At 37.6% G+C, this 15,812-nt stretch overlaps 1 protein-coding gene across 3 annotated transcripts in view; it reads right to left on the bottom strand.

Moving 5' to 3' along the window:
• The window catches only part of SNX7 (sorting nexin 7), a 112,110-nt gene that overhangs the window by 83,674 nt on the left and 12,624 nt on the right, over window positions 1-15,812 (bottom strand). For all 3 annotated transcript variants that reach the window (XM_009001763.4, XM_002751089.5, XM_035252231.3), the window contains exon 2: window positions 241-423. In XM_009001763.4, coding sequence (XP_009000011.1) covers window positions 241-423 — 183 coding nt within the window. The remainder of the gene's footprint in view (window positions 1-240; window positions 424-15,812) is intronic.

The raw sequence follows: 15,812 nt of genomic DNA, 5'->3' as shown, positions 1-15,812 counted from the left end.
TTCTTATTCTAAGAAGCATAGCTGCTATAAAATGAGTGACTATTTCTCAAGTCAATTTGAATTTCACAGAACAAGTAAAGGGCAAATAAGATGCAATGTCCTAGCCAAAAAGTTTGAAAAACTAAAAGTCAATTTAGCTAAGATCCTGGAATGTTGAGAATTACAATGAACAAGAGGTACTTACTTCCAAAACTTCAAAAAACGCAGCTACATTCAAGAAAACATTCATCCAACATTTACCTTAGTAATAATCCTATACGTAACAAAAGTTTCTATTGTAGTGACGTGACTTTCAGGTTCATCAACTGTGATGAAGAGATCCTTTAAATCTGGTTCATCCTCAAACTTGATTTGGTTTATCATTGATAAAGGGGATGTTGGCATCATAGGGCTGAAGGAGTTCATATCCATCAGTGAGGCATCCTAAGAAATAAAACATTCAAAAATGAATATTGATAGAAAAATTAAACTTCTAATTACAGATGCTATCAATATTAATGAAATATATCAACAACAAAAACGATTATTGGGCTTTCAGTTAAATGTGATATACTGAACATGTATTTTTACCTGTTCCTCTTGAAAATCCCACCCAAAAGATGATAGTAAAGAAAGAAACAAACAAATGAAAAGAACACACCCTCAAGGATTGCTATGGTTTGAAAGTTTCTGTTCTTGCCAAATGTCATGCTGAAACTTAATCCCCAATGCAACAGTATTAAGACATGGATCCTTTAAAGGTGATTAAGTCGTAAGGGTAGGCCCTCATGAATGGTACTAGCTGCCTTATAAGCGGGCCGTAGGGAACTAGCTAGTGCCTCTTCTGCCCTTTCACCTTCTGCCATGTAGGGACACAGCAAAGAGACACCATCTTGGAAGCTGAGAGCATCCTCACCAGATGCCAAAACTGCCAGCACCTTGATCTTGTACTTCCCAGCCTCCAGAACTGTGAGAAATCAATTTCCATTATTTATAAATTACCCAGTCTCAGATATTTTGTCATAGTAGCACAAATGGTCTCAGGCAAGGGTAAGAAGAAAAAACTATAGTAAGCGAAATGTTTCAACTACTTTTTGGAAACTGGAGATCTGATCATCAAGTGGTAACTAAAATAGCAGTGCAGAGAAAACTGAAAATTAGTCTAGAAGAGAACAGGAGACTAGGAAGAAGCAAGGATATTTATGATGTAGAATACCAGAAAGCCTCAGGAATTGGAACCACCAAGAACCTGTGGACATAGAGGTTGTGACAGAGCAAAAAACCAAACAATTGGTTATTAAGAAGATCTAATACAACAAAAAAAGAGTTAGAACCTCAGATTCCCTCATCTACCCTATGCAATGAGGTAACCTTCCCATGCCAATATGGCAGAACACTGGAAGTTTACTTTCTGAAAGGTCTAAACTCAAGAGAATCCGGTAGGATGGAGGAGAGGTCCTATGAAAATACAGATATCAAGTGAAAGGCCTGCAGACCAAAAGACATGCAACCCTCCTCACCTGGCCCCAAGATCACTGGCAGGAAGGTACAACTCTGACCCCATCACAGTCCATTTAGGATGCTATTAAAGAAAAATATGATCAACTAGCTAGCTTACAAACAACAGAAATCTATTTCTCACAGTTCTTAACTAGGAAGTCCAAGATCAAGATGCCAGCAGATTCAGCATCTGGTGAGGGCCCGCTTTCTAATTTACAGAACAGCTTCCTCTCACTATAATCTCACATGGTAAAAAAGGGTGAGGGTCTGCCTTGGGTCTTTTATAGGGGCATTAACCCTAATCATGAGAACTCAACCCTCATAACCTAATCACCTCCCAAAGTCTCCATCTCCTACTATCATCACCTTGGCAATGAGCATTTCTATATATCAATTCTGGGTGGATACAAATATTCATACCACAGCACCCACCACAGTTGCAAGTTTCCTCTCTTAGCTGATCTTGGAGAAAAACTGACAGTTGTAGACTCCTAATGAATTAGCCAGGTCTCTACACAACCACCCTACATTGAAGCCCCTGCCATGCCGCAGAATGTCTACTCTGCCTTTTATTATTTGGTGTAAAGTCACAAACAAACCAAAACAGCAGATTAGAGGAAGCAGAAAGAACAGAACAGAAACACTTTTAAAAAACTATGAAATCACCAGATAGATAATAGAAAATATTAAATCCATGAATGAAACCATTCTGTTTTTAGAAAGAATAGTCAGAGAACAGCAACACTAACCAAAAAAGAGACACATGAAAATTAAAATATGATAGCAACATAAAAACGCAACAGAAGGTTTGAAAACCAGAGCTCAAGAACTGTCCCACTATGTGAATCAAAAGAACAACAGATGGAAAAATGAGAAAAAAAAAAATTTTTAATGAAAGGATCCAGGCAGGCAGTGCCCGAATAAAAGGAATTCCAGAAAATGAGAAAGAAAAATATCATTGACATGAAGTGTTTCCAGGTTGACAGGGCTTGTCAGGTCTCCCCAAAATGAACAGGACACTGGCTGGATAGTTAGTACTCCTACAAGCATCCATCACCATGACACTTCATAATACTAAAGATTTTTTAATTCCTGAAAGATTTAAGAAAGAATGTAAGTAAAATAAAGGAGGAATCTTGAGAATCAGAATGGCATCAGAGTTCTTAAATGGCAATGCTGAAAACCAAATAATAGACCAATGTCTTCAAAATTCTGAGAGAAAAGTATTTTCCACCTAGAATTATACATAGCCAGGCAATTGTCATTCAAATATACAGGCAGAATAAAGCCATTTCAGACATAGAAGACTTCGAAAACTAAGTTCCCATGTTCCTATTCTTTGGAAGCTTCTTTACTTCTCCGAAATAAGGGTATATGCCAAGAAAGAAGAAACAGAACCCCAAAACAAGAGATACAACAGAAGATTAAAGTAAAGGGAATTCCCTGGAAGACAATGTTCCAGGTTGACAGCTTTGCAGCAAACCTAGAGAACAGCCCATATAGACCGGACCAGGGAAATAAACATCCAAAGAGTAAAGCAGATGATGGGGAGAAACAAAAGGAAGCAAGGGAGGAAGGAAAAAGAGATTGTGGAAAACAGAACAAGAAAGGGGAGTAAGCGAAGGAGGGAAGGAAAAAGAGGAGAGAGAAAAACAAGGAAGAAAGGGAATAAAAAAAGGAAGTCAAAGAAGGACAAAGGAAAAAAGGAAGGAAAGAAAACTGATAGAATAACATAAATGTGAGAGGAAGCATGCCTATGTTACATCTGTAAATAAACTGTAATTGACACAAGAAAGTTAAGGATAGAGATAGCAAAAGAGAGAAAAGAAGGTATCCGAAACTTTTTATTGAGAGTAAGCTGGAAACGTGTTGCCCCATTATTCATCTTATATCACCGTTATACCACTGGTCTCCTTCAATCTGGAACCATTTCTCATCTTTCATTCTCTATTATGGTATAGACCTCTTTGAAACTATTTTGTAGGCTATGTCTCCTTTTCTCAAATATAGACATATGTTTTTCTCTCTCTCATCATCTTAATTTATCACCATTTTAAGGTAGATCCAGGTTTAAGGAAACAATTATTTTCATTCACAGCCAAGCCACATAGTGAATTATGATTACATTTTCCTTCTTCTACTGTTTTAAAAAATATTCTGTAGTGATAAGGTTTTGCTATGTTGCCCTGGCTGGTCTCAAACTCCTGGCCTCAAACGATCCTCCTGCCTTGGCCTGTGACAAGGTTTGGCTGTGTCCCAACCCAAATCTCACCTTAAATTATAATTCCCATGATTCCCACATGTCATGGGAGGAAACAGCGTGGAGACAATTGAATCATGGGGGCAGGTCTTTCCTGTGCTGTTCTCCTGATAGTGAATAAGTCTCATGAAATCTGATGGTTTTAAAAACAGGAGTTTCCCTGCACAAGTTCTTTTGGCCTGCTGCTATCCATTAAGATGTGACTTGCTCCTCCTTGCCTTTCACCATGACTGTGATGCTTCCTCAGCCTTGTGGAATTGTAAGTCCGTTAAACCCCTTTTCCCATACAAATTGCCCAGTCTCAGGTATGTCTTTATCAGCAGCATGAAAACAGACTAATATAATAAATTGGTACTGAGAGTGGGGTGCTGTTGAAAAGATACCTGAAAATGTGGAAGCAACTCTGGAATTGGACAATAGGTAGTGGCTGGAACAGTTTTGAGGGCTCAGATGAAGACAGGAAAATGTGGGAAAATTAGGAACTTCCTAGAGACTTGTTCAGTGACTTTTAAAATGTTGATAATGATATGGACAATGAAACCCAGGCTGAAGTGATCCCAGATGGAGATGAGGAACTTGTTGGGAACTGAGCAAAGGTAACTCTTGCTATGTTTTAGCAAAGAGACTGGAGGCATTTTGCTCCTACCCTAGAGATTCCTGGAACTTTAAACTTGAGAGAGATGATTTAGGGTATCTGGTGGGAGAAATTTCTAAGCAGCAAAGCATTCAAGAGGTGACTTGGGTGCTGTGAAAGGCATTCAGTTTTACAAGGGAAGCAGAGCATAAAAATTCAGAAAATTTTCAGGCTGACAATGCGATAGAAAAGAAAGTTTCCTTTTCTGAGGAAAAATTCAAGCTAGCTGCAGAAATTTCCATAACTAACAAGGAACCAAATGTTAATCTCCAAGACAATGGGGAAAATTTCTCCAGGGCATGTTAGAGGTCTTCATGGCCTTCCTTTCCAGAGGCCTAGGAGGAAAAAGCAGTTTCATGGACCAGGCCTAGGGTCCCCATATTGCGTCCTGCAACCCAGCTGCTGCAGCTGTTTTGCCTATGGCTGAAAGGGGCCAACATATATAGCTCAGGTCATGGCTTCAGAGGGTGCAAGCCTCAAGCCTTGGCAGCTTCCATGTGGTGTTGAGCCGACAATGCACAGAAGTCAAGAACTGGCATTTGGCAACCTCCACCTACATTTAAGAGGATGTATGGAAATGTGTGTACATCCAGGCAGAAGTTTGCTGCAGGGACAGAGCTGTCATTAAGAACCTCTGTTAGGGTGGTGCAGAAGGGAAATGTGGGGTTGGAGCCTCCACACAGAGTCACTACTGGACTACTGCCTAGTGTAGCTGTGAGAAGAAGGCTACTGTCCTCCAGACCCCAGAATGGTAGATCCACTGACAGCTTTGGCACTGTGCACCTGGAAAAGCCAGACACTCAATACCAGCCTGTGAAAGCAGACAGGTGGAAGGTTATACCCTTCAAAGTCACAGGGGAAGAGCTGCCCAAGAACATGGGAGCCCACCTCTTACATCGGCGTGACCTGTATATGAGATATGAGACATAAAGTCAAAGGAAATCATTTTGGAGGGTTTTTCTTTTTTATGAATTACCCAGTTTGTGATTTTTAAAATATCAGTACAAATGGTCCAAGACCGTCTTCATTTGGATTTTCGTAATGGCCAGATGTTGAATACCTTTCTGTGTGCTTGGAGAAATGTCTTTTTAGATCTATTGCACATTCTAATTTCTGTTGACTTTTTAGACTTCTTTATATATTCTGTACATAATCTCTGTCAGATATGGGGCTTGCCAGTATTTCTTGTTTTTCATTTTCATTTTTATTTATTTATTTTCTTCTTCTTCCTCTTTTTTTATTTTTTTATTGCATTTTAGGTTTTGGGGTACATGTGAAAGACATGCAAGATTGCTGCATAGATACACACATGGCAGTGTGATTTGCTACCTTCCTCCCCATCACCTATATCTGGCATTTCTCCCTATGCTCTCTCTCCCCAACTCTCCACCTCCTGCTGTCCCTCCCCTATTTCACACCCACAGATCCCAGTGCGTGATGCTCCCCATGCTGTGTCCATGTGTTCTCATTGTTCAACACCCACCTATGAGTGAGAACATGCAGTGTTTGATTTTCTGTTCTTTTGTCAGTTTGCTGAGAATGGTGGTTTCCAAGTTCATCCATGTCCCTACAAAGGACACGAACTCATTGTTTTTGATGGCTGCATAACATTCCATGGTGCATATGTGCCACATTTCCCTGTGGCACATATACACCATTTATAATCCTTTGGATATATACCCAGTAATGGGATTGCTGGGTCAAATGGAATTTCTATTTCTAGGTCCTTGAGGAATCGCCACACTGTCTTCCACAATGGTTGAACTAATTTACACTCCCACCAACAGTGTAAAAGTGTTCCTATTTCTCCACATCCTCTCCAACATCTCTTATTTACACTCCCACCAACAGTGTAAAAGTGTTCCTATTTCTCCACATCCTCTCCAACATCTGTTGTCTCCCTATTTTTTAATGATCGCCATTCTAACTGGTGTGAGATGGTATCTCAATGTAGTTTTGATTTGCATTTCTCTAATGACCAGTGATGATGAGCATATTTTCATATGTTTGTTGGCCTCATGTATGTCTTCTTTTGTAAAGTGTCTGTTCATATCCTTCACCCAGTTTTGAATGGGCTTGTGTTTTTCTTGTAAATCTGTTCTTTGTAGATCCTGGAAATCAACCCTTTGTCAGATGGGTAGACTGCAACATTTTTTTCCCATTCTGTTGGTTGCCGATTCACTCTAACGAATGTACAGAAGCTGTACAGAAGCTGTGGAGTTTGCTGTACAGAGCTGTGGAGTTTGATTACGTCCCATTTGTCTATTTTGGCTTTTGTTGCCAATGCTTTTGGTGTTTTGGTCATGAAGTCCTTGCCTACATCTATGTGCTGAATGGTTTTGCCTAGATTTTCTTCTAGGGTTTTTATGGTGTTAGGTTTTACGTTTAAGTCTTTAATCCATCTGGAGTTAATTTTAGTGTAAGGTGTCAGGAAGGAGTTCAGTTTCTGCTTTCTGCACATGGCTAGCCAGTTTTCCCAACACCATTTATTAAACAGGGAATCCTTTCCCCATTGCTTTTGTCAGGTTTGTCAAAGATCAGATGGTTGTAGATGTGTTGTGTTGCCTCCAAGACCTCTGTTCTGTTCCATTGGTCTATATCTCTATTTTGGTACCAGTACCATGCTGTTTTGATTACGTAGCCTTGTAGTATAGTTTGAAGTCAGGTAGTGTGATGCCTCCTGCTTTGTTCTTTTTGCTTAGAATTGACTTGGCTATGCTCTCTTTTGGTTCCATATGAAGTTTAAGCTGGTTTTTTCCAGTTCTGTGAAGAAGGTCATTGATAGCTTGATGGGGATAGAGTTGAGTCTGTAAATTACTTTGGGCAGTATGGCCATTTTCACAATATTGATTCTTCCTAACGATGAACATGGAATGTTTCTCCATCTGTTTGTGTCCTCTCTTATTTCGTTGAGCAGTGGCTTCTAGTTCTCCTTGAAGAGGTCCTTTATGGTCTTTGATAGTTGTATTCCTAGGTATTTTATTCTCTTTGTAGCAAAGAGGTTTTGGAGTTTTTTGGAATTTTAAGATTTGACTGCCCCACTGGATTTCAGACTTGCATGGCGCCTGTAACTCCTTTGTTTTGGCCAATTTCTCCCATTTGGAATGGCTGTGTTTACCCAATGCCTGTACCCCCATTGTATCTAGGAAATAACTAACCTTTTGATTTCAGAGGCTCATAATTAGAAGGAACTTGCCTCGTCTCAGATGAGACGTCAGACTATGGACTTCTGAGTTAATGGTGAAATGAGTTGAGACTTTGGGGGACTGTTTGGAGAGCATGATTGTTTTTGAAATGTGAGGACATGAGATTTGGGAGGGGCCAGGGGTGGAATGATATGGTTTTGCTGTGTCCACACCCAAATCTCATCTTGAATTGTAACCCCCACAATTCCCATGTGCTGTAGCCTCCCATAACACCTGGTGGGAGGTAAATGAATCACAGGGGCAGGTCTTCCAATGCTGTTTTCATGAAATTAAGTTTCACAAAGTCTGATGGTTTTCAAAATGGGAGTTTCTTTGTATTCTTTTGGCCTACTGCCATCCATGTAAGAAGTGACTTGCTCCTCCTTGACTTCCACCATGATTGTGAGGCTTTCTCAGCCACATGGAACTGTAAGTCCATTAAACCCTTTTTCCTGTCTAAATTGCCCAGTCTCAGGATGTCTTTATCTGCATTGCGAAAATGGATTAATACATCCTGCCAAAGTGATGGGATTGCAGGTGTGAGCCACTGTGCCAGCCTAGTTTTTGTTTTCCTGAGTGTTCATTATTCATTTATTTATTCCTTCTCACTCACTGCAAACTGTATCAGTGTATATATGTATATTGCTAATTTTGTCAATTTTGATATCAATAGGTTTTCCACTAAAAAGACTAAAGAGTATACGATTTTGTTTAAGTATATGACTATAATTAATTATATGACTATAGACTCATATTAATTATATGACTGTAGACTCACAGATTCCTATTTAATCAGTGGGTATAATTCATTAACATCATAACTTCTTTGGATGTTTAAACAGTTCCAAGTTTGACAAGTGAGAGCCCCTTAAAGCTGCACCTGTATCCTTTTGATACATCTTCATTATTCTTTAAGCACTTTACTTTTTAGAACAAGATTTTTCAAGTTTATAATATTTTGTTCTTTCCCTGCCAAAGCTCTGGAATCGAATATTTATCCAAGGAGCTCTGATTACTCTAGAGAAGACTGGTATTTACAAACCAAGATATCAGTGCTAGGAAATAAATGTATGAGATATATACATACATATATACACTGATATAGTTTGGATGTTTGTCCTCTCCAAATCTCATGTTGAAATGTGAGCCCCCAAGAGTTGGCAGTGGGGCCCAGTGGGAGGTGTGTGGATCACTGGGGCAAATCCCTCATAAATGGCTTGGAGCCATCCTCACACTAATAAGTAAGTTCTCGGTTTATGAGTTCACACAATATCCGGTATATAAAAGAGCCTGGATCTTTCTCTTTCTCTTGCTCCCTCTCTGGTCACATGATATGCTGGCTCTCCTTTACCTTTCACTACAATTGTAAGCTGCCTAAAGCCCTCACCAGGGGTAGATGCCAGCACCATGCTTCCTGTTCCACATGCAGAACCGTAAGCCAAAATGAACCTCTTTTCTATGTAAATGAATTATATAAAACTCTTTTCTATATTAATTCCCAGCCTCAGGTATTTCCTTGTAGCAATGCAAGAACAGACTAACACACACACATGCACAGACTCCTACAGCTCTAGATCTATGGCGAGATATAGATATAAAATACCAAGAGTTCACAAATTTGAATTATATACCTCTATTTCTAATTTGACATGACATGGCTTGTCTAGCGTTTCCCTTTTCCATATTTATAACTCTCTTCACCAGTAGTGAGGAGTCTGGTTCCCATTATCTCAAATATGTTTACTTATTGGCACAATTCCCCTGTATGTAACCAATCTCCCAACCACACTGCTGGCTCCTCTGCTCTAACCACACAGGCCAAAGCAGCCTCATTCTCAACCCCAACCATGCATGATGCCTCCTCAGCTTCAATTTCATTTGGCGACACTGGTCATTTGTTCAGTCACCTTCAATAGTTTTGTCTAAATAAAAGAAGGAAAAAGATGGGAAAGGAAGGAAAAGGAAGGGCTACAAGTTATTCTTTATAAATAAAATTTGAAACATAAGGATAATCACAGTAAACTTTAAATTCAAATAATGGTTTCTTCACACGCAAAGATAAAACAACACTATCAATAGAATATTTGAGTTATTTCTACAGTGGTAGTAAGAACTTGTTTTCCAACTCTATACTTTTTCTTTTACATACATTTGTTCCCCTAAAGTAGTAATAGAAATGTTGGAATCAAAAGTTTCATTTGTAATTATGTAAAAGACTATAAAGTTAACCAATGCATTTGAATATTACATCTGCAATAACGCCCATTTTAGCTTAGCAACAAAGTTGGCCAGTACTGAGTAAAAAAAAAAAAAAAATCATTATAAACGTGGCCAAAAATGGCTTCTAGTCCTATATCTGCAATTGACTAAGCAGGCACTGAACCACTAATTCAGCTTTTCCATGTTAAATTACAAAGTCGGACCTGATGATTTCCAAAATATCTCAGATCCAAATGCATTAACATACCACAGTGTAATAAATTCTGATGTTTTAAGAAAATATACTTTTTCTGTGAAACTATGAATGGGAAAAAAAGATAAAATCATACTATGGACTTGTTTTCCTCTCAATCCAAATCAATAAAAATGCTTTCGAAGCACCGATAATACTCAGAGCACTGCGCTAAAGGCTCTTCTCACAAAAAGTTTAGCTCTGTGAACTATAATGTAACATTTAGGTCACCCTTCAATGTAATAATAGAAGAGATATTATCATAGGACGTGTTAACTGAAGAAAGAATAGTCATTAAGATTATGACAGTTCAGCCTATTATCACAAAAAGATTTGTGATCAGTTAGGTATAATTTAGACCAAGGAGTAGAAGGCAAATTTCAGTTGGATTAATCAGATACACAAAAATAAAGAAGCAATATATGCCTTGCAAAAAAACTTAGTGAAATAGTTCAGGTGCAGTGGCTCACACCTATAATCCCAGCATTTTGGGAGGCCAAGGTGGGAGGATCACCTGAGGTTGGGAGTTCAAGACCAGCTGGGCCACCATGGTGAAATCCTGTCCCTGATATTAAAAAATACAAATATTAGCTGGGTGTAGTGGCAGGCACCTGTAATCCCAGCTACTCAGGAGGCTGAGACAGGAGAATTGCTTGAACCCAGGAGGTGGAGGTTGCAGTGAGCTCAGATCACACCATTTCACTCCAGCCTGGGTGACAGTGAGACTCCATCTCAAAAAAAAAAAAAAAAATTTAGTGAAATAAATCTTTTTATATCTTTACAATAGGTATGATTCTATTCATATTATCGAATACAACTTAGTGATTTGAAGATGATTTAGAAGAATATACGATAACTTGGAAAAAGTTTTACAGTACGTTATTCAGAAAAAAAAGGCAAATTATCAAATTTGTGTAAAACCAAATACCAATGTGTGTGTGTATGTATGTGTATGACGGGGGGATGGGCAGGAAGGGAAAGAGGGAATTTAGCAGCTATTAAAAAAAAGTTAACAGGAATTATTCCAGATGTTGTGATTGCTGTTTAGTTTAATATTTTTCTATGTGATTTTCTATATTTTACAAATATTCCAAAACATATATTTTGTAACGAGAAAAAATGCTAAAATAGTTGAGTCGACATTGCACACGATGTGCTCAGAGACAGTAAGAGCCATAGGGATAAAAGAGAATGGCCCTCAAGAGATAGGGCCATTCTGGCAGAATACCTTGGATTACATCTGATTTTCTTCTTAACAAGGTTGCATAGTAAATAATAAATTATGGATGCTAACACAATGAAATACTAAGCAGTCATTAAAACCAGAATTTAGAGGTTCCAAATAAATGTGTAATCAGCATGTGCAAAAATCTCTCCCAAAAACCATTTCACATAAATAGCAACTCCGTGAGCTGACAAATTTTAATGTGGTGGGCAAATGCACTTTGTATTTTACTGACATTATGTACAAATGTGCTTTGACATTCTTTTTGCTCACCCTCCCAACTCACCACAGCCTACTTCTTTTACCTACTACATAATTTAACATTCTATTTCTTCTGCTTGAAATGCATCCTTTTGTAGAGTGGGAAAGATCTGCATGAATTTACAAAGGCTAACAATTCCAATGAGTATAGTGTGGTGTCATAAAAATATGCTTCGATATTTAGCAAAGGAAGAAAATTATAGGCTGAAATTTAGCAACATCCAAGATTTCAGTGGATTTAAATTACTATGAATCACTCAAAAGCATTCTTAAAACCTCAATAAACCTGACTATCTAAAATGTTTTATATCCACTTCAAAAAAAGGAAAGAAAATATACTGACAATACTTAAAAGACTTAACATTTGGACATGAATAACTGAAGAAAATAAGTGTTTGGGAAGATCCAAAGAAGCAATTAACCAAAAAGAACTCCTTTTAACTTTTTGTGGTTGAGGCTTTTCTGGAGAAATGGATCATTAAAACCTGTTCTTTCCAAACAAAGGTCTCACCTCCACAATAATGGATGTGTGTCTCTCAGTATTTGCATATAAGACCATTATCTTAGGGTCATTTAAACAATGAAAATATATCTTTTTATTTTTTACTTCAAGAGATTATAGCAGAATAAAAATCATCTGTGTGACAAATCTCTATTTCTTAAATAACATCTAATACCCAATCTCCTATAGCTAGTACAGTGAAAATACACATACACACAAAACCACGAAAATCCTGGTATGGTTTCAGGCTGAGATTTGAGTGTGTTCAATAGAGAAGCCTGTGTTGCCAGAATTCATGGTCTTTTATCCTTACTCCAAAACATCACATCCACTATCAGAAAAACCACTTCAATACCTCAACTGAAATAAATGGATTAGAATGGTGTGAGCATGGTCATAGAATGTATTGCAAAACTCTTAAATTAAGTGTAAGTTTTTCTGTTGTTACTCGGGCCTTATTATAAGCATTTGTTATGGGTTGAATTGTATCCCCCACCCAAATTCCTATGTTGAAGCCCAAATCTGCAAAGTGAGGAATTATTTGGACATAGGGTCCTCACAGATCTGATGAGGTTAAAAGGAGGTCATTAGGATAGGCCCTAATCCAATTATGGCTGGTATCTTTATAAAAAGATGGGAAATTCGGACACAGAAACATGGACAGAGGGAAGAGGGTGTGCAGAGACACTGGGAGAAGACGGAGTTATAAGCCACATTGAGAAGCCTAGAATAGATATCTCCCTCATAGCACTCAGAAGGGAAGAACTCTGCTGACCTGATTTCAGACTTCTGGCCTCCAAAACTGTGAGTCAATACAATTCAGTTATTTAAGACGCCCAGTCTGCGGTACTTTGTAACAGCAACCCTGGCAAACTCACACAACATTTCTGCACTTAAAATGGTACTCAATAAAAATTTGAATATGGAAGCAAAGCTAAAAGGAAGAGATAATAATTAAACCATTTCATCCTTGCTCCATTCTTTTTTTTTTTTTTTTAACAGGTTATTAGTCAACTCCAGGAATTTCAGAGAATTTTTCCATCCTCTTTTAAGGCAATTAGGTGGTCTCAACGCTCTACCAATGAAATAAATAAAATAGCTGAAATTTAAAATCAATGATGGTTTGTCAATATTTGAGTTCTCAGGTGATAAACACCAATAGAAACAGGTTAAAAGGTGAGATGTGACCTCTCTAGGTGGTGTCCTTCCCTAAGGTTCCTCACTGAAATGCTACTCAGGAATGTCTCATAAATATAACGTGAATCACTCTGATAATACTAAATCACATCCACCAACTGTGCACAAACAGCTATTTTCTTTTTACAAGTTGCAGGGAAAAAAAAAAATCAATGTGATAAGTGTGATAAATCAGAATACTGGCATGAAAAGACCATGCAAATAAAATTGCTGATGCACAAGAAACACGCACACCCAGAGACATCTGGTAAAAAAGCAACTTAAGGTGGAAGGAGTTTGAGAAACCATGTTGTTAAGAAGGACACTCATCTTGATAGGCCTAAATTTAGACTTACCAGCTGTGTTTTGGTTTACAAATCCTTCCAATCTGCCTGCTTATAATAATAATAAAAACGAGAAAGGCTTTCTGTAGAACACTGTTGAAAATGTGACTGGAGGAAAAGCCAGCCGCTGTCTTATTCTACAAAGGGGCATACAACACTCTAATCTTGTTTGACATGATTTTCATCACTACGTAGTATATATATATACCCTTGCATGTAGGTATCACAATTTATTTACCCATTCTTCTATCTCTAGATTTTCTACTTTCTAATGGTGCTGTCTTGAGTGTGCTTATACTTCTCAAGTTTTATATACTACAGAGCTATAGACCTTAGAAATTGTTCACATAATTTTATTTAACATAATTTTCCCTGCTGACAGAAAAAACAAAGAGTGGTATGGGAAAAGAAAACGTCTCTGTACTTATGCAGTGATAAAGTTAATCCAAGTTTACACATGTACCAGCTGAGTGAACTTGGTCGAGTCACTTTTCTGAGGTTCAGTTTTCTTACTTGCAACTTCTTAAAGAGGTCATAGCTCACCTTAGATCACAGAGGACTAAGAAGAAGATAAATAGGAGATAATAAATGTGTGGTACACAATGTCTGCTTGAAGGATTTATATGAATTATCTTATCTAAACCTTACCATAATCCTGCAGAGTATATTTTCCCCCTTCTTAGCCAGATAGAAATATTATTGGTAGGTGCTCTTTCCCGTTATTTTCAGATTAAATTATTTGTTCAAACTGTAACTGCTAATAAGTGAAAGAATCAGGATTTAAGCTAATGGCCAATAAGCTCAAATATGACAGGGGTCCTGATCTTACATCAAAATATGACAGGGGATCCCTGGGACTCATCACTAAATTCACTTTTTTCAGTTTCTCATGAAGTTAAATAGAAATCTAAAGCAAAAATAAATAAATGTATGTGGTCAGTATATAGCTCTGTAGCATACAAAACCTGAGGAAGTAAAGCGTATTCAAGGCAGCACTGTTGGAAATTAGAAAAACACTAGAAACAGAAAAATGAATAAACAGTGAAATATGCGTATGAGTGTGCATACTATATAGCAATGAAAATAACCTAAAACCTCATACAGCAATATGACCAACATTCACAAACTAAGTATTAGGAGAAAAAAAGCAAATTATAGGAGAATTTGCACAGGCTGGTATCATTTTTTAAAGTCCTAAAACATTCAAGGTCCCCAAATCAGTAAATCTTTAAAATATATTACTTCAAGATACACACATACACTTCCATAAAAAAAGAAACAAATGATAAACCCAAAATTCAGATTGTTAGTTAATTTTTTATAAGAGAAAGATAATCTATGGAGGGGAATACAGGGATGTCAACACTTTTGAATGTTTTATTTCTTAGGCTGAAGAGTGGAACATGGATGCAAATTTTATCATTCGATTACCAAGAGTCTGCAGCAATCTTCTGTAAAGGGCCAGATGGTAAATATTTGGGTCTTTATAGGCCGTCTGGTTTCTGTCACAACTTCTCACTTGGCCACTGTATTGTAAAAGCTCTCATAGACAATACACACACACAAAAAATAGGAGTGATTGTGTTCCAATAAAACTTTATTTATAAAAGGTCAACCAGATTTGGCCTACAAGCTGTTTGTTCCTGCTTTACACTATAGATATTATATAGACAGATATATATTATAGATATATTTTATAAATACATATTGTTTCATATGCATGAAAATATTCCACAATAAAAATTATCTAAAAAGTTTTAAAAAGGTATGTTTGAGTAAGATAAATATATAGTGTCCATTAATTTTCTTCTCAGTTTTGTTTTGATTTTTGTTTTTTGTTTTAGAGACAGGGTCTCACTCTTTTGTCCAAGCTAGGGTGCAGTGGTGCAATCATAGTTTACTGTAACCTCAAATTCCTGGGCTCAAAAGATCCTCCTTCTTCAGCCTCCCAATTATCTAGAACTATAGGCACAAGCCACCATACCTAACTATTTATTTAATTATTTGCAGAGACAGGGTCTCACCATGTTTCCCAGGCTTGTCTCAAACTCCTGGTGTCAAGCAGACCTCCTACCTCAGCCTCCCAAAGTGCTGGGATTATAGGAGTGAGCCACCACATGCAACCTCTTTTGAGTTTTCTAATGAAACTTAGAAATAAAAATCAAGTCCTCTTGACCAGTGGCAGGTAGGCAGAATTAAGTTCTGTATTTGTAGCACTTCCCTTTCTACTAGGGACTTTTTTTAAACTCAGACACATACACTCACAAATCAATGTTTGAATCACCACAATAAAG

The sequence above is a fragment of the Callithrix jacchus genome, chromosome 7, assembly GCF_049354715.1.
Source record: "Callithrix jacchus isolate 240 chromosome 7, calJac240_pri, whole genome shotgun sequence".
In the NCBI taxonomy this organism is placed as follows: domain Eukaryota; kingdom Metazoa; phylum Chordata; class Mammalia; order Primates; family Cebidae; genus Callithrix; species Callithrix jacchus.
The sequence above is the reverse complement of the archived record's forward strand: the minus strand, read 5'-3'. Positions and strand labels throughout refer to the sequence as shown.